We start from the raw sequence: 26455 nt of genomic DNA on the forward strand, positions 1-26455 counted from the left end.
AAAAAAAAAAAAAAAAAAAAACAAAAAAAAAAAAAAAAAAGCAGGAAAAAAAAGAAAAAAAGAAAGCAAAATAAACCAACGTTACGCTTGGAAACAACGGAACCGACGCGGGTGCGAGCCGCACTTGGCAAAGAGTAGGAAAATAGGAAAGGAACAATGCTCTTTGACGTTTTTCGGTAACCTAATATTTATATCTCTGTGTTTTTTTAATCTATCCTTGTGCACTGCAAGAATGGAGAGAGAAGTTTATAGCGTCCTTTCGCAAAGGAGAGGTTTTTAATTCCACTTAAAACCGCGTATTTATTGGATTATTATTATTATTTTTTAATCTGACGAGAATGACGAAGCCGACCTTCAAAAAACGAAGCGAACATCGAGGAAAAAAATACATGGATAAATTAGAAAAAAAAAGAAAAAAATGAGAAACAACCCGAACACCAAACCAGCGTATAAAGGCAGAGGTGGATCTCCGCAGTGCCGTGCAGGCGGCGCGGATCAGGGGCGGCCTCACAGAGCCACCTGGAAACGAGTGCTCTAACGTCAGCCGGATGCACCGAACATCCAGTTTTTTTAATTGTTGGTTCCCAAGGACCCACAGTGGCTGTTTTACAACTGGAGGAGTCCATCCCCATGGGTGGAGACCTCAGGGCATCGTGTGGAGGGTGCTGCTCCCGGAGCTCCATGCTTGGGTCCGGGGCTCTGCGCTCGTTTGGGGCTCCGTTGCCCTAAGGAGAAGAGGAGCAGCTCGGCTGCGTCTCCGAGAAACCCAACAGGAATCAAACACGTAAATAGGAAAAGGAAAAAACACAAACCCACAAAAACAACACAAAACTGTGAATAGCTAGTGTTGCTCTCTGTACATCACTGTTGCTGAAGTCTGGTGCTTTCAGTCTCTGGGGGACTTTGGCCGTACGAGCGGCTCTGGGAGGAGCAAACCCACACTCTGGGACTCGTCTCCCCACACTCTCAGTCCGATGGGTGAGTCGGCGCGGCGGCGCGCTCCGCGTTTTTCTCTCCCCAGGTGCCATCATCTCACCTTCCTACAGGTTGCTGTTCTTCCCACAGTACAAGAAAACCAACCGACCGATCCACCGACCAACAACCTTTCCAACCCACCCACCAACCAACCCACCCACCAACCATCCAACAACACTGCGTGGTGCTTTCCCAACAACCTCAGCTGAGGCTGCCACCCTCGAGCCATGCTGGGCGCTGGGTGCGGGACGGGGCTGCGCCGTCGCTTTGCACTTCCAGGTGCCTTTTGGGGAACACGCGAGCGAGAGCCGGCGCCGTCACCGTGCTGAAGTCACCGCGTGTGTTTACTGCAACCCCACGCACCGGCGCAGCTCAGCAGGATCTCGGTAAAACAGCCTGAACCTTTGTGTAGTCAGTCTGATTTTAAAACCTGTACATAGGGAAAGAATTTTTTTTAAAAAGCACTTTCACCTAGATTTAAAAATGAAAGCGAAACTGAAAACAAAAAAAAAAAAAAAAAAAAAGCAAAAACCCTCTCCCCCCTCCCGACAACTTGAAAGCAGTGTGTTTTAGACACAGTTATGGTGGGAGAACTGTAAATACTGGCAGAATATTTAACATGCTTTGTCCGTCCTTCATAATTTGTTTTTTTTTAACTGTAATCTGTAAAGTCGCGTATATTTGACAAGGAAATTCAATGAGCTATTATCGCTTTTCTTATAAGTACCCAATAGCATATCAGGATTGTAGAGTTCATGGCAAGTCAGACCTTAGGTTGGCCTGCGGGTGTCCTGGGGCTGCGTGCCTCAGGGCTTGGCTATGGGTATTGGCCATGGGGTTCAGCTGTTGGTCTTGGCCATCGGTCATGGCCGTGGTTTTGATCATGGAGTTCAGCCATGGGTCTTGGCCATAGCATTTGGCCATAGATCTTGGGTGTAAGTCTTGACCGTGGAGCTTGGGCGTAGATCTTGACCATGGAGCTTGGCCATGGGGCTTGGTCGTGGTTTTAGCTGTGAGTCTTGACCATGGAGCTTGGCCATGGAGCTTGGCTATAGGCCTTGGCTGTAGCGTTTGGCCACGGGTCTCGGCCATGGGGCTCAGCCGTGGTGCAGCTGCAGTGCTGTTTGGAGGTCTAAGAATGAAAGAGGTCGGATTCGGGTGCCGGCCTTGGTTTGCTTCGCCCAGGTCTTGTCTGACTTCCGTGCTGTAGGTTGTCGCAGGGGTGCCTTGAAAGCTTTGCGTAGATGACGTTAGCAAGAAATTTGGGAGAAAGGGGCGCGTTTGGAGAATGTTTCGGTCCGTGCAACCTGTCTAAGTCCTGCTTCCTTGGAGGTGTCTGGTTTGGGGGCTCGCTCCCGTGCGGCGTCCCCCCCTGCCTTGAAGGGAGGCTCAAACTGGTCCGGGGCGGGGGGGCAGTGGTGTGTGGGTCAGGGCGAGAACTGCTGCAGTCTCACGTTTTTACACTACATTACGTATAACCTACCTCAAATCTCAGTCATTGAAAATTAGCATGCTTCAGACTTCTTATATGAAAACTAGAAAACTATGCACAGCTCTTTAACCCCTTGCTGCTGAGAGTCTGTTTTAAGCAAAATCTTTTTCTTTATCTTTACCAGCACCCGCGCTTGTCCCACCTGCGCAGAAGCCATGGGGTGGAAGCACTGCGGGGACGTCCTGGTGCGGGGTGGGCAGTGGGGTGCGCTGGGGGCGGCGTTTTTAATCGCATCGGGGCCGGGGGGGGGGGGGGGGGGGGGGGGGAAGACACTTTGCAGCAGGTCGCAGCCACACTGGTGCTAGAACAACACCCGCGATGGGAAGCGGGGGAGGTCTCCATGCTCACTGCAGTGTTCCCGGCCATGGTGGGTACCTCGGTGCTGGCCGGGGGCCGCTCCTCCTCTTGGCACTCTTGGGACGAGGCTCAGGAAGGAGAAGGAAACCAGAATCCCTGAGGTGCCTCAATTGCTAACTTTTCCTTTTAGTACTGGAATATGCTTTGTGGGCTCTTTAAGGCATATTTTTATTAAATGAAATCTTCTAATCAAAATGGTGCTATGGTGTTTTAACAAACTGTATCATGCTTCTGCCTGATTCCATCTTGCCGAGGTGCTACTAATGTATATACGAAACTAGAGAACCAAGAAAAAAAAATTAAAAAAAAGCAATGATGTCGTTGAGAAGGAAGTTTACTTTTCCGGAGCGACAGCTCAAAGCTTGCCGGGAGCATCTTGTTCTTATGCAAACAGAAACCGGTGCCACGCTGAAGCGTTGTGGGCACCTTTGCTTTGCGGCAGCTTCGTTCCCCTCCAGGAACCAAGGACGGGCAGACGCGGTGCTCAGATGTGCTCCTCAGCCCCAGCGTGTGGCCACGGTGCTCAGGCACGGTGCTCGGCCCCGCGCTGCGGACACGGTGCTTGCTTGTGGCGCTTGGTCGCGGTGCTCGGCCACTGTGCGTGGCCTCGGTGCTTGGCTGCGGTGCTCAGCCAGGTGTGTGAACACGGTGCTTGGTTGCGTGTTGGTGCCCAGCAGCGGTGCATGGACTCGGTGCTCAGCCAGGGGTGTGAGCGCGGTATTCGGTGCTCGGCGCTCAGCGGTGCTATGGATGCGGTGCTCGGCCACCGTGTGTGTGAACGTGGTGCTTGGATGTGGTGCTCAGCCAGGGAGGGGAACGTGGTGCTCAGCTGTGGTGCTCAGAGCTGGTGTGCTCGCTCAGATGGTGCTCAGGCACCGAGCGCGGTGCTCAGACGATGTCCGCAGTCACGGTGCTTTGAACAAGGTTCATGGACACAGTGCTTGGGCACAGTGCGTGGACGTGGTGCTCAGGAACAGTTGCTCAGGCGTGGTGCTCGCCCACCGTTCACCAACACTGTGCTTGGACGTGGTGCTCAGACGTGGGGTGTGGATGTGGTGCAGGGTCACGGCGCTCTCCCACCGGTGCTTGGTCCTGGGGTGCTTGGCACGACACGAGGACCTGATGCTCACCCCCCGAGCACGGCCGTGGTGCTTGGATCCGGTGCACCCAAACACGGTGCTGGCACCTCCTGGCCGCGGAGCTCCTTTCCCTCCCTGGAACAGTGGGCTTTGGCTGCGGGGAGCTGTGGCAGGGGGTAGCTGGGCTTCACGCTTCTCGCATCTCTTCATTCCCTTTCCACCTCCCTGCTCTCCTTTCCATTTTTTTTGGGTTTCATTGGTGCTACTTCTTCCCTTTGGGTTCCCGTGAGCTGAGGGGGCAGCAGCCCCCCGTGCCCCAAACCAGGCAAATACCTCAACCCCACACCCCGCAGCGCCGCGGCAGCGAAGGCAGTGAAACCGGGGCGAATCTTTCCGAAATCAGGGATCCTTTCATAGCAGTGTTCGTTCCTACTTTTATTTTTTTTCCTTTCATTGACCCTTTCCGCCCGGGCTTTTCCTCATTTTCGCATCCTTCAGGGATTACAAACTGCCGTAGTTTCAGCCTTGTTTTATTCTGGGAGCGTTTCGCCGGTGGGGTTTTGCACCGCGGCGCAGAGAATGGGAAGGAAAAGGAAACGAGTAGACAAAACAAACAAGAAAAACGAAACAAAAACCAACGACAAATTAAAACGAAATAAAAAGCGCCATTTCTGTGGGGTTCAGCGCTCGGGATTCGATGGCAGGAGGGTTTGGGGTTGCGTTGCTGTGGGGTTTGGTGGGGTTCGGAGGACGGAGTGGAGGCGGCAGGGGGTCCCCCCAGGGACACACTTGAAGATTCCTTGGCCGGCTCGGGGCTGTGGTTACTTGAAATGAAGTTTTTTTGTTTTTATTTTGTTTTTCCGGGGCGGATCGAGGAGCGGTAGATTTTTCCCATGTCTCAAGGCAATAGGATTAATGTGTATTAAACTGTAGATAACTCCTAGGACAGTAAATTTATGCCGATAATTTTATTTTGTATAATTTTCCCTTTTCTTTCTCCTCTTTTGTGTGTTTCTCGTTTCTTCAAACCCTTTTCCTCCCCCCACCTCCTCCCTTCAGTGTTTTGGTAAATTTATTTTTTAGGATGCCTAAAAATCGCAAGTATGGACCCCCCTCCCTCCCCCTTTTTCCTCCCCCATGATTTTTTTTTAATTTGTATTTTATTCTAAGTTACACGCGGCCCACCCGGCTGCAAAATGTATTATTCCTGATATCTTTAAAATATTGTGGGTGTTTTAATAAATTTTATATTTATTTTTTGCACTCAAATCGGGGGCCGTTTTCTTTGGCTCTGCTTTCAGACGCGGGGGGGTTTGGGGGGATTGGTTTGGGGCCCACGCTGCGGGGCGGTTCTTGGGGTCGGGATGGGCTCTGCACGGTGGTTTTTTTGGGAGGGGTGAGGCAGGATGAGCCCTCTGGGGCGGATGGAGCAGGATGAGGCCCGGGGGGCAGCGGTGGGACGGGGCGGCGCTGGAGGGGAGGCGAGGCCGCTGTGCGCTGTGGGGATTTGGGGGGCGGGGAGCGATGGGCGGGGGGGGAATAGATGGGGGGGGGTGTTGTCCCCTAGGCTTCTCTTGAGACTTCCCGGCCGGCAGGGGGCGCTGTGCAGCGGCGCGGCCTTATGACGTGGCACTCGGCGATTGGCGGGCGGCGGTCATTTCTCTCCTCCTGCAGCTGGCGCGCCCGATGGCCGCGGCGGGGCTGCGGAGCCGCGGGCCGGTGAGTGAGCGACAGAGCCCGAGGCCTTCGTGCCTTCTGCGGCCCTTCCTCCCCTCTCCGGCAGCGTTGAGGCCCCGCGTGGGCCCCGCTGCAACCCCCATCCCCCCTTCAGCCCCCGGAGCGTTTCGCGTCTCTGTGCCCGCAGCTCCTCGTGCCGCGCGGCGCCTGGCGCGGTTTCTCCGCGGGAGCGGACGGGGAGGAGCGCGTGAGCCGCGTCCTGCGCGAGAAATTCCCCCGCGCCTCCGCCATCCGCGTGGTGGACATTTCCGGTAAGGAAAAGGCTTCTGCCCTCCCGAACGGCCGCGCTTGTCGTTGAACGGCCTACAAACAGGTGGGGAGTCAACTCTTGGAAAGGGGAGATGACAGCAGGACAAGGGGAAATGGTTTGAAGTTGAGGGAGGGCAGCTGGAGGTTGGATGTCAGGGGAAGTTGTGTGCTGTGAGAGCGGGGAGGGGCTGAACAGCTGCCCAGAGAGGCTGTGATGCCCCGTCCATCCCTGGAGGTGTTGGAGGCCAGGTTGGATGGGGCCCTGGGCAGCCTGGGCTGGTGTGAAATGTGGAGGTTGGTGGCCCTGCGTGCGGCAGGGGGTTGGAGCTCCATGACCCTTGAGATCCCTTCCAGCCCTGGCCATACCGTGGCACTGAGTGGGGCCACGCTCCTTGCAGGTGGCTGCGGGGCCATGTATGAGATCCACATCGAATCGGAGGAGTTCCGGGAGAAGCGGACGGTGCAGCAGCACCAGATGGTGAATCAGGTGAGGGCACGCAGAGCTGGGCTGCACGGCCCTGAATGGGGAGCCCTGCTTTTCAAGGCACCCACCTTTGCGTTGCGGTGGGACTCAGCCCTTATGTTCATCTGTTGCAGGCGCTGAGCGAGGAGATCAAGAGCATGCATGGGCTGCGCATCTTCACCTCCGTGCCCAAATCCTGATGGAGCTGAACGCTGCAGGAGGGGGTGTGAGGGGGGGGCTGCAGGGGGTGACCTGCCCAATAAATGTGTAGCTGCATGAGGAGGCTCCTGGACCAGCGCTGGGGGGGTTGGGGAGGGACAGTGCTGCTACAGCCCCCACCCAAGGGGAGCTTCGCAAAGAGAATAACGCACCGAGAGTGTAAGCAGGAGGGGGGCACACAGACATGACAGCCATTAGAAAGGAGAGCAGGAAGAAGAAACTTTATTGCCTTGCCAACATGGTCCCTGCCCCTCCCCCTGCCCTCCCCCCTCCCCCAGCTGGGGCAGAAAAGCTGCTCTGCACCCCAAGGGGCAGGCTCCCCTTGCCAGGCACTTTTTTTTTTCCCCTCCCCCATCACTGTTGTCATGAAGGGGAGCTTAAGGCTCTTGGCCAAAGTGCATCTAAATCCAAAAAAAGCACTTCCAAAAATAAGCTGTGCCTCTGCTGCCCTTCCCCCATGGGAAGCACGGCTGGACGCAGCCCCAGGACGGCCACGTGGGATCTGAGGAAAGCTTTGCTCCAGCACTGAAAACAGCAGTGTGGCATTTTGGAACTTCGCCTGCACAAAACAAAACAACCCGCTGCAAGCTGTGCGTCTGACTTCCCCACTGCAATTCTTGCCAGACTTGAGTATGTAGTTTAGAAAAAAGTGGACAAAACAGTGCCAGGCATCACAGCTCAGCCACCAGTTACAAGGTGACACAGGCTGCTGCAGCACAGTACAAGCACTGTTTTGCCAAAGGCCTGCTAGACCGAGCGAGGCAGCGCCAGCCAGCACATCATCCGGCTCCTTGGGGCTTGTATCGCTGAGGGTGAAGGGGAGAATGGCTGTGGACAAAGCAGAAAGGAGTGGCCACGACTGGAAGTTGAGTGGGTCCTCCCAGGGAAAGTTTATCTGTCTTTGGAACCCAGCTTCTCAATGAGTTCCTGCAGCGGAGCCAATTCCCGCCTGTCGATCAGGTTGAATTCCTGGTAGGAAAAAAGCAACAGCAGAACTGAACGCGCTGCTGAAAGAACCCCTAGGAAATAAAGCCCCAGGTCCAGCCAGCAAGCATACAGCTGCAGCCACCTCAGCTGTTTCTCTGGAGAAATCCAAGCGTTTCAGGCAAACTGAACTTAGTTGTGTGGCTGAGAAGTGCCAGTGCTCAGCGCAGTGGGCTGCCACGCTGTCACAAGATACTGAAAAAATGGGCAAGGGGAGAAAAGCTGCTGTTGCCATCTCAGAAGGAGTTACTGAATTATAACCCCTTCCCCTCTCAGATTCTCTTTGAAGTCTGGTCCTTTTGTTAATAAATAAAAGTAGATAGGGAAATTCAAGCATTTTCAGCCAGCCTGCATAAGTAATCCCCAAACAGTTCATGCATGGAGGGCAAGAGCTGAGCTACTTCCCCCACAGCACTGTTGTAGCCCTTCAGCAAGAAAGCAGGCTTGTAAATTCTAACTCCCCTTAAAAGCAAATGGGAACAAAAAACCCCGGTAGAGGCAGTGGAGCAGCTGTTGTGCACCTCACCTGCACAAAGAAGATAAAGTGCTTGAAGGAGGTGTTGAGGTGTGCCTCCTCCTGCAGCCGCATGACGGAGTCGAAGTGCTGGTGGTAAATGTGGGCATAGACACGGAAGAGTCGCTTCAGGATGGTCTTGGCCACAGACATGAAGTTCTTGGGAAAAGGGACACCTGAAGAGCACGGGCAAGCTTCAGTTTGGTCACAAGTGTTTATGAAACAACAAAACAAACCACCAAGACTTGAATACAAATCACTGAGACTTTCTGGTGGCACTGAGGCTTGGTGCTGGACACAAGGCACGCCGTGCTGCGCCACTGCAATTACCGATCTTTGAAGGGAAGAGGGTTTCGTCGTCCAGCTGATCCTGAACCCACGTCATCAAGTAATCAATGTACTTTGGAGCCGAGCACTTAATTGGCTTCTTTATGTTGGTACCGTCTGCCCAGTGGTACTCATATCTGTAGGGTGAAAGAAAAAATACATTCCTTGGCCTAATGGGGAAAGAAGCAGCATTTTCAGGCCCTGTTCTGGCCACTGGGCCCCACAGCTTCCTCCTTATCGTGGCAAGGAATGACTTTGCAAAACAAATATTCTGTGTGATGCTTTGCCTTGATGTCTGAGCTCCTCGAGCCCAATGCAGCAGCTCGGGGTCACATCTCCATCCCAACAACTGCAGCAACAGCCACCAGGGTTCAACCCTCAAAAGTGACGTTCAGCTTCGCCACAACCTCCTGTGACATCCACTTAAAGTGAGACAAAAACTGGCTGAAGGGGAAGGGAGGGAGGCAACCCCCCACCTCCTGAGTTACTGCACGTATGGCCTTCAGCCACCAGCCACGAATTCAGCTCTCCCTCAGAAGTGCCCCCCAGCACGTGGGGGACTTTCCAAAGACCATCCAGAGGCCCCACGTCTGCCTTCTGAAAACCACCCTCTCAAAGTGACGTGTGCTTATCGGTCTCACAGCTCCCCAGAACTGGGACAGACGTCAACCCCGAGCAGCAAGGAACTTCCTCAGCAATCTTTTGTACAATCCCTACAGAGAGGGGGAGAAAATTACGTTTCGGCTGTTGTTTCTCAACAAGCAACAAGTGAAAATGAAGAGTGTGCTTCAAACAGGAAGTCCTTACAGGAAGCGTCCCCAGATATAGAAACAGGAACTCGCAATCTAAATGCTCCTGGTTAGAAAAGCAGGGCAGGATTCTACACAGCACTGCAAATACTGCTCCCCAGCCAGCCCCCGTGCCCTGCTTTGTTTTCTCCTTCCATGGTGCCTCAGCCTTCTACAAATCCCCTGCTCTCTCCAGCAATCTGATCTCAGCGCCTGCTGGGTTCCTGCTCTCTCCCCTCCTGCCCCATTAGCAGCTGTGGTTTTAGAACTGCATGCACTCAAAAACCACACAATGGCCTCTCCGACTGAGACACGGCTAAATGCTGACAGCAAGATCTGCCACTTCCACGTCAGGTTAAATCTCTCAATTTTCCTTCAAATTAATCTGCTCCTGGTACCACACAGCCTCCCTAACAGCCCACAGGGCTTCAGACACAGGTGAGTGACTGCAGGAGCACAGTGCTGTACCCAACCCCATCCACATACATCCCATCCTCTTCAGCTTTTAGACACACGCTTCAGAAACCATCCAGCCATTTCCCCAGCACAAACTGCAGCTGTAGGCCACCACAAACTTCTTACCTTGGTCCAGCAGACATGACTGGACAGCTTGCCTCTGTGCAAAACTCTGTGATGGTCCCATACAGCATATTGATTTGGTTGAAGAAATCCACCGCTGGAAAGGAAACACACCAAATGATTCCAGTTGCAGCTCGTAAAAAACTGCTTTAGGTTCCAGACACCTTAATTCCAAATGTCAGCCCTCGGGTCTTACTCCCAGCTCCAAAAACAGCCACTCACAAATGTAATTGCCTTTACAAGTCTGAACTCAAGAAAATGCACTCAGAAACAACTGCATGTATTTGCTTCTCACTTTTTGCATATTTCCAGAGCACAGCACTGCTCTGACACACAAATGGTCAGCATGTCCCAGCTCTTACTGCCCTTTTATTCTTACTCATTTAAAGAGAATACAGCTGGAATAGGAATTTCATTTCGGGAGATTTTCTGTTTGCTTCTTTTAAGGATGAAAAGCAGAGATCTGTGTCCTTCCACTCCACTTCCACACACTGGTGGAGGATCTCTGTCTCCCAGGACTTACTGTTCACTGCAATCCACTCATTAAGGTCCTCTCCCTCCGGCAGCATAACTGCTTGCCTGAGGTTGCCACTCCCAAGAGTGGCTTCTGCGTGTTTCAGGAGCTCATACTGATGGGAGCCTTCAGGAATATTCTTCTTGGGCTTGAATGTTTTCGAAGAACGACTCCCACTGCGAAAACAAAGAGAAACACTTCCAGTGAGCAGCAATCCCTTCTCAGAAGCGTTTCCCTCCATCACCCATTGCTCTTTGCCACTTGGCAGGCCCAGCTGCGATGACACCAGACCTTTTTTCCTCCACCATCAGGGTAACAGACCTACATGTGAGCGTTTCTGACAGCCACGTGCACGCTTCCCTTTTCCAATCACAAGGAGCATTTGGTGCAAAGGCTCAAAGACAGACCAGCGATGGCTGCATTCAGTCACACTGCGGACAAGCCAATGTAACTCCAATGAGGAACAAAACTACTGGCTGACTTAACAGGGCGAAGGCACGCTGTGTAGGAAACAACCTGCTCAGGATAGCAGCTTAACACACTCCAGCTCTAAAACACACATCTCTATTGCAGCTTTAACCCTCCCAGTCAACCAACAGTCATACAACTGCAATGTTCCACCGCCCTGTAACAGGGCAAGCAGCGCTCAGAGGAATACCAGTGTCAGAGCTCATTATTGGCTTTATACCCACGCACAAAAACCAACGCTGCCAAGAGATGACGGCATTTTTATGCCTCCAAACCACAAAACATTAACTTTCGGACTCCCAGTTCGCACAGCTCACAGTCACCACATTCTGTGCTGGCTCTGATGTGGGGCTGTGAGAGCCAAAGCACCGCTGGGGGTTACACGCATTTCCTGGCACTGCTGGCTTGCTGCCCACCTCCCCCCCCATTGCACACAGCCGGATGCGCTCAGCCTGCACACATCTGGCGTCAGCTTCCTGATGCAGCGCTGCAGCACAGCCCCACGGCTTTGCACACTGTTTATGTGCAGTGGGAGTAAAAGATCCTTCGATCCAACTCGCTCTTCAGCCCAGCCACCGCCTCCTGCTGTACTGCAGGAGGGAGCACGGGGCCCAGCACAGTGCTGATACTGGACAGAGGGTCCCAACATATCACTGACAACAGAATGAGGCTCCTCAGCCCCTTCTCACACCTCAAGACGTCGCTGCTCCTTCTGACACCTTTAAGGGCTAGAATTGCACGAGCGTTCACATCTCTCACACAGATACATAACAGCCCATCCATACAGCTGATTACAGATGCACTCTTACAGTAGACAGCCAAACCAACACCATTCCCACTGCAGCCAGGTCAAACCCACCTGCCCTGAGGGCACCATGCACACAGCTGGGCACACCACCTCCACCCGAGCCCCCGGCTCGCCCAGCTTTGAGCTCCACATCCACAACACAAAGGCCTCCTCCTCGCCCTCCCCTCTGTCTCCCCCCCTCAGCTCCCCAAGCCTGAAGGGATGAGGCCCCCAGAATCACAGAATGGCCAGGGTTGGAAGGGACCTCAAGGATCATGAAGCTCCAACCCCCTGCCACACGCAGGGCCACCAACCTCCACATTTCACACCAGCCCAGGTTGCCCAGGGCCCCATCCAACCCGGCCTTGAACACCTCCAGGGATGGACGGGGCATCACAGCCTCTGGGCAGCTGTTCCAGCACCTCACCGCTCTCACAGCAAAGAACTTCCCCCTGACATCCAACCTCAATCTCTCCTCCCTCAACTTCAAACCATTTCCCCTTGTCCTGCTGTTATTTACCCCTCTCTTCCCCCCCAAAGCCTTCCCCCAGCACAGATGAACCCTTCCAGTCCCTCTGCACGTCCCCAGCTCTTCGTCCCCCCCAGCCCTACCCCCGTCCTCCCCCAGTCCCTCAACAGGCCCTACACGACGCCCTCAGGCCTCCCCTAACGGACCGAGCGCAGAAGGCCGCTCCTCTCCCCGCAACCCTCACGCACAGGCCCCCCCCAAAGCCCTCATGGCCCGCACCCAGCCGAGCCGCGAGGCCTCTCCCCTCGGCACCACGACCCCCGCCCACTCACAAGAGGAAGCTCATGGCGGAGCGGCGCGGCCCGAGGCAGAGTGCCGCCGGCAGCCGCAGCTCCCGCCCCAGCCGCCAGCTCTCGCGAGAGCTGGATCAGGGGGCGTGGCCTCAAGCGGCACTATCTCTATGGCAACAAGTGTAACCTCGCCCCGCCCTTTCCCGCCGCGGCCCCTCATGCTCGCCAGGCTCAGCCAATGGGCGCAGCTGTGCCCAATTACGGCGGGAAGCCCCGTCCCCTTCCCCAATTTACTCTCCCTTCCGCCCCGCCCTCTTCCTGTCTTCCGCCACTCACAGCCCAACCTCGCGTCGCTCGCCGTCTCGATTGGCTTCTGCTGCCAGCAGGGGGCGGATCCCGGGTGCTATATAACCGGCCGGCGGGGCGGCGCGGCGCCTAATTTTAGTCGTGTGTTTTCTGTTCTGCTTGTCCCGCTGTCGCCATGGCAACCGCTCTCTGCCCGCTCCGAGCCCTCGGCCAGACCGCGCTCCGGCCCCGCGCCCGCCGCCTGCACCTCAGCGCACCCAGGTAGGGCATGGCTCAGCCCGGCTTACGGCACCGCTGTCATCGGAATGAATGGAGCGGGCCCCCAGCGGCCGTACCGCGCGCTGCAGGCTGATGAAATCCCACTGTCGCCTTGCGTGGGGACGGGGGGGGTTAGAGGTGCGGGGGTCGGAACAGGAGCTGGGGTCAGAAAACTGTTCTCCAATGGATGCCTGACCGCTGAGCCGCCGCGGCTTGTCGTTGCGATGCGTTTTGCTCGCAGGTTGCTCCAGTGCCGGGGGCGGCACCGCTAACGGGGCTGCGGGGCAGCGGCTCCGTCCACTCTGAGATGGGGCAGAACGGCGGGGTTGAGCACCGGCCGGGGCCATACGGAAAGGGGGGCGGTGCTGCGGAGAAGTCCGCAGGTGAATCTGGCGGATGTGAAACCCTCCGGGAGAGATTCTGTGATAAGAACGGCGTTGAGATGTGAGCGATCGTCAGAACCCGAAGGGGGAGCGGACGGGAGCGGCTCCGTGCACACAGCGTGTCCAATTGCCCGGAATGCGTTGGCAGAACCTCTGCTACCGATTTAGACCAGAAATGCAGGCGAGGAGCTGCTGTGACACGTTCCAGATGGGTGGATGCCTTCCTCGGCTTCAGCTGAGCGTTGGGATCCTTCGATAGGATTGAAATCCTATATCCCCTATCAGGCTTTGTCACCCTGCAGAGATGGGCAAAGCAGTGAGGTTGGAGCTCAGACTGTGCTTGGAGGACTGACGCCTTTCTGGGATGCTGCCGGGGGATGGCTGTGCACGGCAGCTGTGCCTCCTGCAGCCTCGAGATGGGCTGGAATTGTTCAGCACTTCCAGCAGTGCAAACTCCACTTACATGGGATGAGTTTTGCCTCGCAGAGCAAAGCTGCCGTGCTTTAGAAGGGGCAGGGAGACCGACTGCACCAAAGGGAAGCTGGCAGTGTGGCATATGTGCCAACAACACACACGTGGGCTCCTGAACTCACTGAGTGCTTCCTCAGGCTGCAGGAATTGCTCTGTTCCTCCTCCGGCAGTAGGGCTACAGACTGGAATATATTACTTAACATAATGGGCACAAAAAGAAAGCAGGTTTACAGATGAAGGCTTGTACTGAGCTCAGATGAAAGAACTGCGTTTCCCCCGTCTTGTCTCTGTTTGCTGTGCTGATGTTGCACAAAACTTGGATGTGTTGGCCCTAACACTGCTGTGGTGATACTTCTCATACTGCAGAGATGATGCTGTTGTGATTTCTGGAAGGAAGCTGGCCCGGCAGATCAGACAAGAAGCCCGGCATGAAGTTGAACAGTGGGTAGCAGCTGGGAACAAGAGACCTCACCTCAGCGTGGTTCTGGTTGGTGAAAATCCTGCAAGTCACTCCTATGTGCTGAACAAAACCAAAGCGGCTGCTGATGTGGGTAAGTCTTGTGCTCTGCTCTGAAAAACTGGAGCAGAAAAACTCAGACAAACTGCTGCTTGTTGGCTTTTGCTGGGAGTCCTCTGCTGGATACTGCGGAAACTTTTAGGATGCATCCACCCAGCAGCTTTTTCCTGCATGAGCTTAGTGCAGAGTTTGCTCTGTCTGCGTTGGCTGCCTTCCTAGTAGCTCTGCGATGCTGTTAATAGGCACAGCTCACACGTGCATTATGCTGCTTGAAACCTCCAGGGCAACGTCAGGCTCTGCAGCTTGGATTTGTGGCCTTGGTGGGCCGATGTAAAGCACCAGCAGGGCTTTGATTTGCCTTCTTTTAATCGCCTGTTCAAGATGTGTTCATCATTCAGCGCAGTCTTGTTGTGCTGTGACACTTTCAGTCTTGCAAGCTGAGATCCTACTTGGTTTCCCAAGTGTGCTTCTGGGGAAAATGTATCGAGAAAGATGTGGTTTAATTCCATGCACACAGTGGTTTAATTCCACACTGGATTCTGTGCTGCTAAAACCTTCTTTGGAGCTGAGATTTCACTCTGACATCCTTTTCCAGCTGAAGTGAAAAGGTCCACAGGAGGCACAATTGCATTTGCATCATAACATGTTTCTGTGTGGTTCCTCCAAGCCCTCCACACTCTTGGAGGATGTCTGCTTTCAACTGGTCTTTCCCAGGGATGGCTGCACAGACAAATGGTCTTTAATCATGACTTGCAAGATGTGTGAAAGTCTGCAGCCTGGAAGGCAGCCACTGTTGTGTGAAGCATGCGATCCTTGATGTGCCCATATCAGATTCTGTGTAGAATTTAAACCAGGCAGCTCAAATTAGCATGGATCAGGGAAGCTGCTGTCCCACTTGTGTACGTGCCACTTTCTAATGCAGCACTTTACACAGGAATCAGCAGTGAAACAATCCTCAAGCCAGCTTCAATTACTGAAGAGGAGCTACTGGATTTGATCAGCAAACTGAATAACGATGCCAACGTGGATGGCCTGTTAGTGCAGCTTCCTTTACCTGGTGAGTAGCTGGGTCTCAACCTGCTTCATTTTTTGCATTAGGCTGTTATGAGTTTAGATGCCAGAAGGAGTTGTAGCTCAGGAGTCCTCCTGTGACGTGACAAGTGGCACTGTGCCACGGTGCAAGCTTAAAGATAACACTGCTCCATCATACAGTGCCTGTAAGTTGCTGGGGGCAGTGGAAATCTGATCTTTGTTGGTGGTATCAGCTTCATGCACCAGGAGCTCGAATTTGGCAGTAAAGCTGCAGCTGTCTAAAAATATCCATGCTCCATTAGCAGCAGTGTAGTCCCCAAGTGGTCCCAGTCCCCTTCTGCTGGGAGCTGTTAGCCTTTAGCTTGCTGGAAGCTTGGAATAGCTTCAAACCCCCAAACTGTAATGATTCTGAGGGACTGGTGCAGCGAATCAGGTTTTTTGGCTGATGCTTTGCTTTTTTTTGTTTTCTTTCTCTTTTCCAGAACACATTGATGAGCGGAAGATTTGCAATGCTGTGACTCCAGACAAAGATGTTGATGGCTTTCATGTGATAAACGTGGGGCGCATGTGCCTTGACCAGTACTCCATGCTGCCAGCCACCCCGTGGGGGGTGTGGGAGATCATAAAGAGAACAGGTGAGCCGCTGCAATATTTGGCTGCTGTTTGCTCCAGCTCCAGCTTGTATTTGTCTTAAGACTCTGTTTTGTCTATTTCAGGCATCCCAACGTTGGGGAAGAACGTGGTGGTGGCTGGCCGGTCGAAGAATGTGGGGATGCCCATTGCCATGCTGCTGCACACAGATGGCAGGCACGAGCGCCCAGGAGGTAGGAGCTTGTTGGTCTCAGAGCCTGTGTACCAGGCAGCTGTGGGAGGAAGCCCTCCACCTGTCCCACAATCCTTGCTAGGCTCTTAAACCAGCCCCAGGCCTGCTTGTGTGCTGTGGTGGAGGCTGGGGAGTTAACTCTGCACACAGGCAATCAGAGCCTTCTTCAGTTAGTTGTTCTTCACCAGATCTGGGTTCTGTGCTACTAAAACCTTCTTTGGAGCTGAGATTTCAGTCTGGCATCTCTTCCCAGCTGAAGTGAAAAGGTCCGCAGGAGGTGCTGACTTTGTAGGCAGCTCCCAGTGGTTTGTCATCAAGCTCTTGTGTTTCTTTGTCATCCAGCTCTTGTGTTTCTGGTACTTTCCCGGGTGATCTTGAAGGTGGAGGGTTAGAGAAGTTGCCATGCATGTGAGTAAAATGCTTCATGTAACCCCTCTTGCAGGTGATGCCACAGTCACAATATCACACCGCTACACTCCCAAGGAGCAGCTGAAACAACACACGATCCGTGCTGACATCGTGGTAGCAGCAGCAGGTAAGACTGAACTGCCAGTGCAGGCGATGTGCGCAGAGGCAGTGCAGCTTGTGTGTTGTTTCTGGTGGGAATCTCTCCTTGCAGGAGATAGTCCTGTTGGTACGTGTCCCAAGGGCTCTGAAGCAGCTGTGGCAGCATAGGAGAATCTGACACCCTTTTAACTGCTGCAGGCAGGGGTGGGCTGTTTGAAACAGGCAGTTAATCCTGTGATAAAGCCTAGGACAGACTAATAGAACTATTTGTAGCTCTTGGAAATGCAAAATGACACCTGGCAGGAGGACTTGGTGTGCTAGCAAGCACCTGATAAGACCTAGAGAGCAGCTAACAAAGGCTGTTATACAGCCTGTGTTATAAGTACAGACGTTCTGTGCTTATGGGGAGAGAAAAATACTGAGACAGCATCTACTTACAGGAGATGTTGAAAGTGCTGAAGGACATTTGCAGTACCCTCTTCAGAGCACAAGAGGCCCCACATGTACGCGTGCTCTTCTCTGGGCAGTGCCCTTGGCGTGGGGATAGCTCATTAGCAGGAGAATTGAGCTGATTTGGGGTCCATGCCTGGCAACAGAAGCTTGGTGAGAGAGAAATGTGGGTTAGAATAGAAATTGGGCATAAGAAGACATAAGGTACAGGTAGGATTAGAAGTGGTGTCAGTGGTGAAGGCAGCACTGTGTAACCATAGACATTAAGATTTCAAATTGGAGAGCACTTTGGCTGCAGCTTCTTTGCCAGACCTCTTTCTGGAAGTGGATTCCAGTTCTTTTTATTCAGAGGTTATAAATAAATCACTGATTTCTGGGTCAGCTGAACATCCCAAGGAGTAGTTCTGGATTTGTCTGTGACAAACGCATTGGTGAGGCAGGAAAAAAGCCCAGGTGGCTCAAAACACACTGGGCTGTGCAGTGAGATGGGGGTGATGGGGGACAGGGAGCTGCTTAGCACCACTACGAGCTCATGGGTCTGTTCTGTTGCAGGTATTCCTAATCTGATCACAGCTGATATGATCAAAGAAGGAGCTGCAGTTATCGATGTGGGGATAACTAGAGTGCAGGATCCTATCACTGCCAAATCAAGGCTGGTTGGCGATGTGGATTTTGAAGGTAAAAAGGCTCTGACATCTCATACTTTGAGCATTAAACATCTAGCTGAGAAGTGGGGAGAAAGTCCTGGTTCATGCAGTGGAGCAGATGATAGCAATCCTGAAGCTCTCTTTTGCATTCAGTTTTATACGAGTACAAGGGAGCTTTCCTGGAATATGCCATAGGGACATATAGAGGAGACTGACTCTAAATCTGAGGCAGCTGGGGTGCTTTGCCTCTACTCCAGTTTATAACCCACACTCCTGCTTTTAAATTCTGCCCCCAGGCAAACCAAAAGCATGCAGAGCTTCCCTTTTGGCTTGCTGTTTCCTGGCCTTGCTCACCACTTAGCTGCAGCAGTGCCCAAGGAAGCCCCACGTGTTCATGTGCCCAGCAAAGTGTACTGGAACCTTCTGCAAGAAAGGGGGCAAACGCTCACTGTTACTTCATTGGAGCTCTTCTCAAGAGCATGCATCAGGCCTGAATCTGGTCTCATACTCAGAATGTGTTGCATAAATCTGGCTATTTAGACCTTGCTTTTTCCCCAGCGTGGGCTCTGATGTGAGCTTGGGGATGGTCAGAATGCGGTGTGCTCTGTGCTGCCCTGGCCAAAGGGGGCAAACATCTAAATTAAGAGACTAATATATATGTATTTTTTAACTAATAGTCATGAAGGAATTCAATAATATTAGGTTGGCTATGGTTGCATGCTGACCAGCTGGCTTGATAAGCCCTACTGCACTTGACTTGCGTGGTGAACTCTCTCTGTCCTTCCTGCAGGGGTGAAGAAGAAAGCCAGTTACATCACTCCTGTCCCTGGGGGAGTTGGGCCCATGACAGTTGCCATGCTGATGAAGAACACCATCATTGCTGCCAAAAAGCTGTTGAAACCCAAAGCACTGGAAGCCTTAACTGCTTAACACCGGACTCTCTTTTTAGCTCTGAAAACAACATTCCAAGATGACTCCTAGACAGGCCGATAGAAAATGCAATACTTTATTTATTGTACAGAGGTGATATTTACTATTCTGAGGTCATAGGTATTTATTTGAAGCTGAAGCATATGCGGATTAGCTGTAATAAGGCATATGCACCTACACTCCTGGCCTTCTAGCACAGCTGCTTTTTAAACCAGCACTTCTCTAGTGGAGCCAGCCTTGCAGACTGTGTTGTTCTGGCAGGGACTGAGCAGCAGGGGAGACCCTCTGGGTGTGCAGAGCTTGCTGCAGCGTTAGCAGGCCTGGGGGCAGTGGAGTGGATTGTGCTCCACAGTGCAAAAAGAATGGCCTTCGTGGTTCTGTTCTCACAGATGCTCAGTCAGCTCAGACTTTGCTCTGAAGCGTTTAACTCTGTGATGGGTGTTCAGTTGGAGTTGAGCTCTTCTGTAGAAGCAGCGACTGGAAAAAGCCGTGTTCTCAACCTGGCTGGGGCTCTGGGCAGTGGCAGAGCTGATGTACCATGTTCATCGTGTGCAGCTAAGCTTTTTTGTTTGTTCCTGTTTGTATGGTGACTTTTAAAAACTTTTTCTTCAACCAAAGAGCAATGGAGGACGGTTGGTGTGTCTGTATTGGGTACATGGGGAGCTTCCTGGACTGTAGCATGAAGGGAGGAAGGACTGAGTGGGGCTGACTCTGAATAAAGCAGGAATGAATGGGGGTAGAGGAATGCTGCTTGATTCCTGGAATCACTGCTCAGCAAGTTCTGTACTTCCCTGACAAGTTCCCACACTTGCACTGTGAGCTCCCTGTGCTCTCAGAGCAGGGATGGCTCAACCTTTCTCTGAGTTTGACCAAAATGCAACTGCGCTATGGCTCTGAACTGAGAAACAACAGCTGATAGTGGAAGAGCAAACAAAGAACTAATAATTTTTTCTTTACAGTTGCCCTTACCTGTGGTCACGTATCCCTGGGAAGACTGATCCCACCTTTCTGGGTGCAGGCAAGCTTTGCTGCAGAGCTGAAGGTCTGTTGCTGTGCAAGAGCTGCAGCCATCTGCAAAGTCACCTTTAACTGCTCTTCCTGGAGGGGAGAATGCTTATACAGGTGCTGACCAGGGAGCACCTGGAAAGGGAAGCTGAGGTTCAAGGGGCTGAGGCTGCACCAGAAACACAGTGAGAGCTGAGACTAATTTAAGTGAGATTTATTGGATTGTATCACTGGTAAATACAAAATGGCTAAAAGTAGTACTGTAACGGGGCTGGCAAATCTGTGACGCTCCAGTATTTCATATACAAAAAGTATAAACCATGTGTGAGACTTGCAAAATGGATAAATCGAAACAAGCTGTGTTCTAGAAGGATCTGAGCTGAGGCTTCAGCTGCGACCTATGGAACAGCCCCCAGAGTCCATGAAGCCTTTCCAGGGCTGCTGTGCAGTAGAGCTGACATAGTGGATAAAGCAAATTAACCACGGTGCAGTGATTACAAGCAGAAACCTACCTGTGCCATGCTTCAGCTACCACGCATGAGATTGGTACAAAATACTAAAAAATAGACACGGTGCACCCAAGCTGCAATAGCTCTTAATGTTAACGTCAAGCTAAAGTGGTGACCAGAGTAATGCTGTCTTATTAAGCTCACCATGGTTCCATAGGTGTTCTTGGACCAGAAAAACGCTGCTATAAACATGAAATTGCATTCAAGTCCTTCTTGTTTGACTTGACTATTTACAAAGAACTGGGCTGTCCCACGTGGAGGTTCAGACCAGGTGCAATATTTAGTCAGTGTCCCAGGAACTGCTGGCTGACAAGAGCACAGAGCTCCTATAAATACCAGGTAGGCTGTTTCTGCCTGGGGGAAGAGAGAGGGCTTTTTACAGCCTTAAAATAAAGGCAGAAGAAGCCCCATCCTGGGGTTCCGTGGGGGGGTGTTTGCTGTTAAACCATGTGTGTGTAATGGGGGTGGAGGAGCTTGAGGAGTGCAGACTCCCTTGTCCAGGAGCTGGGAGGCTCCTTGGTGTGTATGGGGCAAGGAGAAGGTGCAGGAAGGGCCTGGCTGGGTGCAGCAACGGCTCCTGCCCCGTTACTGGATTTTGGGACCCAGCACTGCGCCTTGCTGGGGCAGTGACACGGGGTCAGGCATGGCCGTGCTCAGCTCTGCTGCCCAGTTCCTTATGGAAAGCATTCCCAGTTCTCTGCAGCAGTGATCAAGCTCTGTGCTCCCACAACACACCCAACCTCAGGCACTGCAGCTCCTGAGCTTTCCCTCCTCCTGCCAGTCCTCAGCCTCCAATGCATCCTCATCCCCTGCCTCTGTGCTGAGCCCCCCTGGGCAGGAGAACCCCTCCCCTACAGCAGGACCCTGATGGGATGGCTGGGACGGTCCCCAGCACCACCCCCAGCTGCCTTTGGCTTCTCCAGCCCAGCTGTGGTTCAGAGGCCAAAAATGCTCATTTCCACATTTTGAGCCCCGTTTTGCCATCAGCGCCGGTGCCTTCGCCCAACAGAAAGGGAGGAAATGGGACAGCGGTAAGAACTACAGGAGCAGCAGCCTCGGGGGCCAGCGCTCTCCTCAGTCTCATGTAGAAAAATATGTCCAATTTGCTTTATATATATATATGAATATATAAATATCTATATATATATATAAATTAGAGGAAGCACTGCAGGGAACTATAGCGTGGTCTCACTGCCCATGTCCCGCGGTGCCTTTTCGGTGTCGGTGTCCTCATAGTCTGACTCCATCTCTATCTTCACCTGGGGCACAGCACAGATGGGGCTTCGGGAGTAATTAAATGCAGGAGATGATGGGCATGAAATCTTCAGGTGGAGTGTAATGCTGCAGAGGAGGAGGAGGGGGACATGGAGGTGAGCGCGGCGCCCACCTGCTCCCCAAATAGCCCAGAACTCCCCCATGGAAGGGCTCCGGATATTGCTACTACTGGGAAAAAATAGTTGAAGAGTCATAAAGGATGCTGTGAAAATATACTTCAGCATTTCAGAATTGCCCAAAGACTGATGGGAACTGGCTCAAGGTAGTGGCAAAAGTGATGCTCAGTGGGAAGCATTGGCTGCTGGGCCTGGAAATGTTTCATGGTGTGGATGGGGGACCTCTCAGAATGGGGTGACATGAGGGTGAGCTTTGGAGCTGTGGGTGCTGCTCACCTGCGATCCATGTCAGAACCATTCGGAGAGGAGTCAGAACGCAGAGCTCCAGGTGGGGGACCTCTTTCCTGGGAAGGACACGGAGGTGAAACACTTCCAGCTGAGAAAGGAGGCCCCGTAGAAACCCACTGTCCCAACTGAGCCCAGCAGTCTGCCAGCTAGCTTTTGGAACGAGGTGAGGCCAAATTGCACTCATTTGCCCTTTCAAACCCAAAGACCTTCTCCCCAAACTGCAGCCCTGGGGGTTTCAGTAGGACCCTTCCCCTCCCCATGTCTGTGCTGTCTCAACCTTCCCCCCCGCCCCCTCAGCTGCACACCTCCTCATCACTGCTGCTGTCCCCTTTGTTGCCCTTTTTCTTCTTCTTCTTGTCATCTTCCTTCTTCTTCTCCTTCTCAGGGATGATGTTGTCAATCCAGGCCAGGTCATGCTGGGAGAAGACAAAGTCCAGCAGTCGCCGCACCAGGATCAGGGCTAAAATCTGAGAGGGAGGGATGGGAGAGTGAGGACTGGGGGCCACCACTTGCCGAGATTTGCTTCAACCCCAGCATCTTGCAGGCAAGGCTGCAATAAGGGCGATGCCCATGGGAAATCAGAAAGTCAGTGTGATTTTTTTTTGCAATAGAAAACGAGCAAGAACCGCCTGGGGAACGCTGCAGTGCTGAGCCTCACCATGACAGGGAAAATGATGGCAGCCACGGTGGATTTGAGGATCCAGAGCACGGCCAGGCAGATGATCTGCACCAGCGTGAAGAGGTGGATGCGGCGCAGCGGAACGTGCCGCAGGAAGACGTAGTCGGGCTGGTGCTTGGCTGGCATGAGGAAGAGCTTGCAGCGGTCCCAGAACTGGAGTGGGATGAAGACTGATGTGAGCCATCAACCCCACTGCCCCCATGCAGGCTCCCAGTTGCCCGGAGAAATCCTCTTTCTGTGCCACAAATGGGGCAGCTGGGGCTCTGTGATGTTTCACAGAGGGGTTTGGATATTTGCTGCCCCACGTGGCTGGAAATGCTGGGGATGGAAAAGTTGTGGGGTCCAAAATCCTCATCTTTGAGGAGGTGTAGAGAGGAAGGAGTTGGACTCTGCTCCCAAGTAACAGCATTAGGAAGAGAGGTGATGGCCTTAAGTTGTACCAGGGGAGGTTCAGGTTGGATATGAGGACAAATTTATTCTCCAAAAGACTGGTTGGGCGCTGGCACAGCTGCCCAGTGTGGTGGTGGAGTCACCATCCTTGGAGGTGTTCCAGAACCGTGGAGATGTGGCAGTGAAGGATGTGGTCAGTGGGGATGCTGGGATGGGTTGGGGATCTTCCAACCACAACGATACTGCGATTCTCTGATTTCTGATCAAGTGCGGGGCCCTTTTGTGGCAGGGTACACAAAAGGAGAGGAGGAGTGCTCACCTGGATGCCGTTCAGCGATGCGACGCCCATGTACAGAAAGACACCGTACAGCACTGGCATGGGGATGTACTGGGGACATGGAAAAACACGGCCCTTACCCCAAGGAAGGCAGCAGCTCACTCCTGGGGAGGGGGACAAATGCTGGGGGACGAACAGGGGGAAAAAAATCCACCCCAACCACCTGCAAAGCAGGGATGAGGCAGTGGGGGATGTTTTACCTTCAGAATCGGGGCCAGGAAGACAGAAATCCCTGTGAGCACGAAGACAATGATGCCCGTCACCCTCTGCTCCCTGGGGTGGGGAAAGAGGGGGGAGATGCTGTGCCGATGGGTTCCCACAACACTGGGGCAGAGCACGGCTGAGCCCCCCTCACCTGACCCCCAGGAACTGGGGCTGCTCCCCAGGAGCGCTGGTCTCTGTCTCCATCTTCAAGCTGTCGATGTGGGCGATGGAGATGACGGTGGCTGCCACGTACCAGGGCAGCCCCATGAAGGAGCACACTGCCATGAGGATGCCCACCCAGAAGAGGTCCAGGTGGTAGCCTGCTGCTTTCTGCAACACAGTGCAGGGGTCACAGGGGGGTGTGGGGAGGTAGCTCTGCACACCACAGGGCCCAGCAAGGCAGAGATTTCCCCTGGCAGCACTCTGCAGCCCATGAAGTGCCCTGCATTACCCCTGGATTGGGCACCCTTCTTTGGACCGGAGCTCTTTCACATCTTTATCAGTGACACTGACAGCGGAATTGAGAGCACCCTCAACAGGTTTGGAGATGACACTGATCTGAGTGGGTGCAGCTGGCACAATAAAAGGAAGGAATGGCATCCTGGTGGACCTGGTTGGGCTTGAGAAGTTGGCCCATGGGAACTTAATGAAGTTCAGTACGGCCAAGCGCAAGAGGGGAGATTTAGATTAGATGCCGGGGAAGTTTTTCACTAAGAGGACATTGAGGCCATGGCACTGCTGCCCAGAGTGGTGATGACCCATTTCATGTTGTACAGGGCTGTGGGCAGCCTGATCTGGTGCCTGATTTAGTGGTTGGGAACCTTGCACTAGGCAGGAGGGTCGGAACCAAATGATCTTTGAGGTCCCTTCCAACCAAAGACATCCTATTGCTCAATGAGCCTGGACAGGGCTCTGAGCACTGATGGATCTGTTCACTGCAGGAGAGTTGGACCAGATGACCCTCAAGGGGTTCCTTCCAACCCAAATTCCATGACTCTACGATCCCATGTGAGGATGCATCCCGACTCACCCGCAGCTTGTGCTCCTTCCTGTTGACGATGACGGCTGTGATCTGCTGGTCCATGAAGATGAGGATGGTGACGAGCAGGGCAGGCAGCGCGCTGGCCAGGTACACCCACCATGGGTTCTTCCCAAAGGGAAAGACAAACCACCCTCGGTCCACACGCGTGGGCTGGAGGGAGAGAGCAGTTTGCATGCCACAGCCGAGAAGAATCCTAGGCTTGGAAATTTTGGCAAGCCCCACATCACCTCACACCCCATTCCTTATAAGCATCACTTTATCCCATGTTCATCCACCCCTAAAGACAAGTGCTGCAGCCCCAAATACTCCCCAGATGCTCATCTGGACCGAGCTGCCCTCGCACAGGGGAGGAGCCCCACACCACTGATGGGGAAGAGATGTTTTCAGCAACACTTCCAGAAAGAGATTTATTGCTTTTTACCTTAAAGTCAGTAGGCACTTGGAGCTTTGGGGTGTTCAGTCCGAAAAGCACATCCAGCCCCACAAACATTAGTATGGACATAAAGATAGAGAAATCGCTAATGAGCTTACGGAGCTGCCGGAGTGAGAGGTGGGAAGAACAGAGAGAGGGGAAAGGAAAGAAAAAGAAGGAAGAGAAGTCACAGAATTAGAATATTCCCCCCGAAACGCCAAGCAGTATTTCAGAAGGCACTCAGACACCACGTTTTTTGCCCCAAAAAGAAGGGGACCACCATGTCCCCCCCAAAAGCACTGAGAAGCTGAAGAGAGAGCAGTGGAGAGGAACAGACCACAGCAGTGCGGCCAAACCTTGATGATACTGGGGATGTGCAGCTTCGGGGTATCCAGGCCGAAACAGGCATCCACACCACAAAACAGCAGGATGGAGAAGACATTGGAAAAGTCAGCAATGAAGGCCCTAACCTGGAGGCAGATGGGAAATGGGGGCAGAAAGGGCAATTAATGGGATGGAGGAATTTGCTCCCGTGTCTGATGCTTCCCCCTGGCATTCCAGCTCTGCACATGGATGGGCATAACTCACAAAAAGCATTTTTCCCCCTTTTGCATCGCATGGCATTGGGATATCCAGCACACAAGAGCCCAAGCAGCATCTGAAAGCTTGGAGAGGATTGTCCTTATTGATACCAACATCTCCTTTTCTTGTAAAAGAGAAACACGGATTTATTTTCTCACCCAGCAAGGAGACCAGCAGCTCCCGTTTTTCCTACCTTTGGGAAAGATTGGGGCAAAATCCTGCAGATGTTGGTGCTGTTCTTACCTTGGTGGGGAAATAGCGGCTGAATTTGAACTTCTTCAAGGTGAGAGTCATGGAGTAGGTCCCAAAGAAGAGGATGAAGGACATGAGGGCCAGGTCGGGCACGAATTTACAGGATTTCCCCACTAAGCTGCCGCCGTACTTGAGACACTCCTTCTTACTCAGCTGAGTCCAATCCAGAGCTGTGAGGTTAATAGCATTGTACTGGGGAGAACCCCCCCCAAAAAAAAGAAAAATCAAAATTAGCGTTAAGCAATGGTAGTGTACAAGGAAGGGGAATTTCCAATGGGAGCTGCTCCAACCCCGGAACTGTGGGAAGACCCCAGAGACGCCATTAATTTGGGCTCAAAGGTGGGGATTTGGTGCTGCCGAGTCAAACTGTGAGCCCAAACCGTTGCAAAGCATTCCCCCAAACCTCAACCCAGGTGCCAGCCCTCAGTGCAGCCATGGCAGACCTCCCCCCACGGGAGCACACAACCCCGCTTACCAGAGACACGTTAGTGGTGTTTGGTGCTACTGGAACTGAAGCATCGAACAGTGTCATGTTGGCTGCAGGAAAGAAGTTTGTTATTAAGGTTCTTGGCTAACAGAGAGGTTCCTGCATTAAAAATTGGCCAGGCTCCATGAAGAGAAGCATGGCTCAGCCTAGACAGGGGGATGTAATAGCAAACGTGGGGCCAAGCACGTCCTCTGAAGCCCCGTGCAGCGGTCAAACACCCAAGGGCTGACCAAGGTTTGGGGAGCACACCCTGTTTCTAACC

General features: G+C 53.0%; 4 protein-coding genes across 20 annotated transcripts in view; 2 read left to right on the forward strand and 2 right to left on the reverse strand.

Annotated features, from left to right (window-relative positions):
• Positions 1–5566: 5566 nt before the first annotated feature.
• On the forward strand, positions 5567–6598 carry BOLA3 (bolA family member 3). Its single transcript, XM_042835241.1, has 4 exons — positions 5567–5622; positions 5768–5891; positions 6288–6376; positions 6487–6598. The coding sequence occupies exons 1-4, from the start codon at positions 5590–5592 to the stop codon at positions 6550–6552; spliced, it is 312 nt and encodes a 103-aa protein (XP_042691175.1). The 5' UTR covers positions 5567–5589; the 3' UTR covers positions 6553–6598.
• Positions 6599–6869: 271 nt separating this feature from the next.
• On the reverse strand, positions 6870–12408 carry MOB1A (MOB kinase activator 1A). The gene is made up of 6 exons (XM_042835265.1): positions 12334–12408; positions 10287–10453; positions 9767–9860; positions 8400–8533; positions 8082–8245; positions 6870–7540 (listed from the first exon to the last, which is right to left on the reverse strand). The coding sequence occupies exons 1-6, from the start codon at positions 12345–12347 to the stop codon at positions 7463–7465; spliced, it is 651 nt and encodes a 216-aa protein (XP_042691199.1). The 5' UTR covers positions 12348–12408; the 3' UTR covers positions 6870–7462.
• A 338-nt stretch (positions 12409–12746) lies between these two features.
• On the forward strand, positions 12747–19232 carry MTHFD2 (methylenetetrahydrofolate dehydrogenase (NADP+ dependent) 2, methenyltetrahydrofolate cyclohydrolase). The gene is made up of 8 exons (XM_042835290.1): positions 12747–12858; positions 14076–14260; positions 15161–15283; positions 15741–15893; positions 15975–16082; positions 16524–16616; positions 17591–17716; positions 18476–19232. Exons 1-8 carry the CDS (start codon positions 12773–12775, stop codon positions 18613–18615), a joined length of 1014 nt encoding a protein of 337 aa, XP_042691224.1. The 5' UTR covers positions 12747–12772; the 3' UTR covers positions 18616–19232.
• A 587-nt stretch (positions 19233–19819) lies between these two features.
• Positions 19820–26455, reverse strand: part of SLC4A5 (solute carrier family 4 member 5) — a 32209-nt gene continuing 25573 nt past the window's right edge. For 12 of the 17 annotated variants that reach the window (XM_042835283.1, XM_042835282.1, XM_042835279.1 and 9 more), the window contains 12 exons: positions 26182–26243; positions 25698–25898; positions 25229–25342; positions 24882–24905; positions 24449–24610; positions 23570–23748; positions 23415–23487; positions 23197–23337; positions 22467–22640; positions 22114–22275; positions 21797–21864; positions 19820–21470 (listed from right to left, as the gene is read on the reverse strand). In XM_042835283.1, coding sequence (XP_042691217.1) covers positions 21305–21470; positions 21797–21864; positions 22114–22275; positions 22467–22640; positions 23197–23337; positions 23415–23487; positions 23570–23748; positions 24449–24610; positions 24882–24905; positions 25229–25342; positions 25698–25898; positions 26182–26243 — 1526 coding nt within the window. In that variant the 3' untranslated portion in view covers positions 19820–21304. Of the gene's footprint in view, positions 21471–21796; positions 21865–22113; positions 22276–22466; positions 22641–23196; positions 23338–23414; positions 23488–23569; positions 23749–24448; positions 24611–24881; positions 24906–25228; positions 25343–25460; positions 25538–25697; positions 25899–26181; positions 26244–26455 lie in introns of those variants that run through there. The other 5 variants (XM_042835286.1, XM_042835285.1, XM_042835288.1 and 2 more) reach the window with 5 other exon arrangements.

This window comes from Centrocercus urophasianus, unplaced genomic scaffold, assembly GCF_019232065.1.
Source record: "Centrocercus urophasianus isolate 14NV4802_14NV808 unplaced genomic scaffold, USGS_Curo_1.0 seq_50, whole genome shotgun sequence".
NCBI classification, from domain to species: domain Eukaryota; kingdom Metazoa; phylum Chordata; class Aves; order Galliformes; family Phasianidae; genus Centrocercus; species Centrocercus urophasianus.

Bases quoted from the DNA above. Each gene is read 5' to 3' on its own strand.
- BOLA3 (XM_042835241.1), top strand. From the start codon at position 5,590: ATGGCCGCGGCGGGGCTGCGGAGCCGCGGGCCG. The intron at 5,623-5,767 runs GTGAGTGAGCGA...CTGTGCCCGCAG, and splicing joins GGCTGCGGAGCCGCGGGCCG to CTCCTCGTGCCGCGCGGCGC. The intron at 6,377-6,486 runs GTGAGGGCACGC...CATCTGTTGCAG, and splicing joins AGCACCAGATGGTGAATCAG to GCGCTGAGCGAGGAGATCAA.
- MOB1A (XM_042835265.1), bottom strand. The intron at 9,861-10,286 runs GTAAGTCCTGGG...TTTCCTTTCCAG, and splicing joins TGAGTGGATTGCAGTGAACA to CGGTGGATTTCTTCAACCAA. The intron at 8,246-8,399 runs GTAATTGCAGTG...CGTGCTCTTCAG, and splicing joins CCTCTTCCCTTCAAAGATCG to GTGTCCCTTTTCCCAAGAAC.
- MTHFD2 (XM_042835290.1), top strand. From the start codon at position 12,773: ATGGCAACCGCTCTCTGCCCGCTCCGAGCCCTCGGCCAGACCGCGCTC. The intron at 15,284-15,740 runs GTGAGTAGCTGG...TCTCTTTTCCAG, and splicing joins AGTGCAGCTTCCTTTACCTG to AACACATTGATGAGCGGAAG. The intron at 16,083-16,523 runs GTAGGAGCTTGT...CCCCTCTTGCAG, and splicing joins CAGGCACGAGCGCCCAGGAG to GTGATGCCACAGTCACAATA.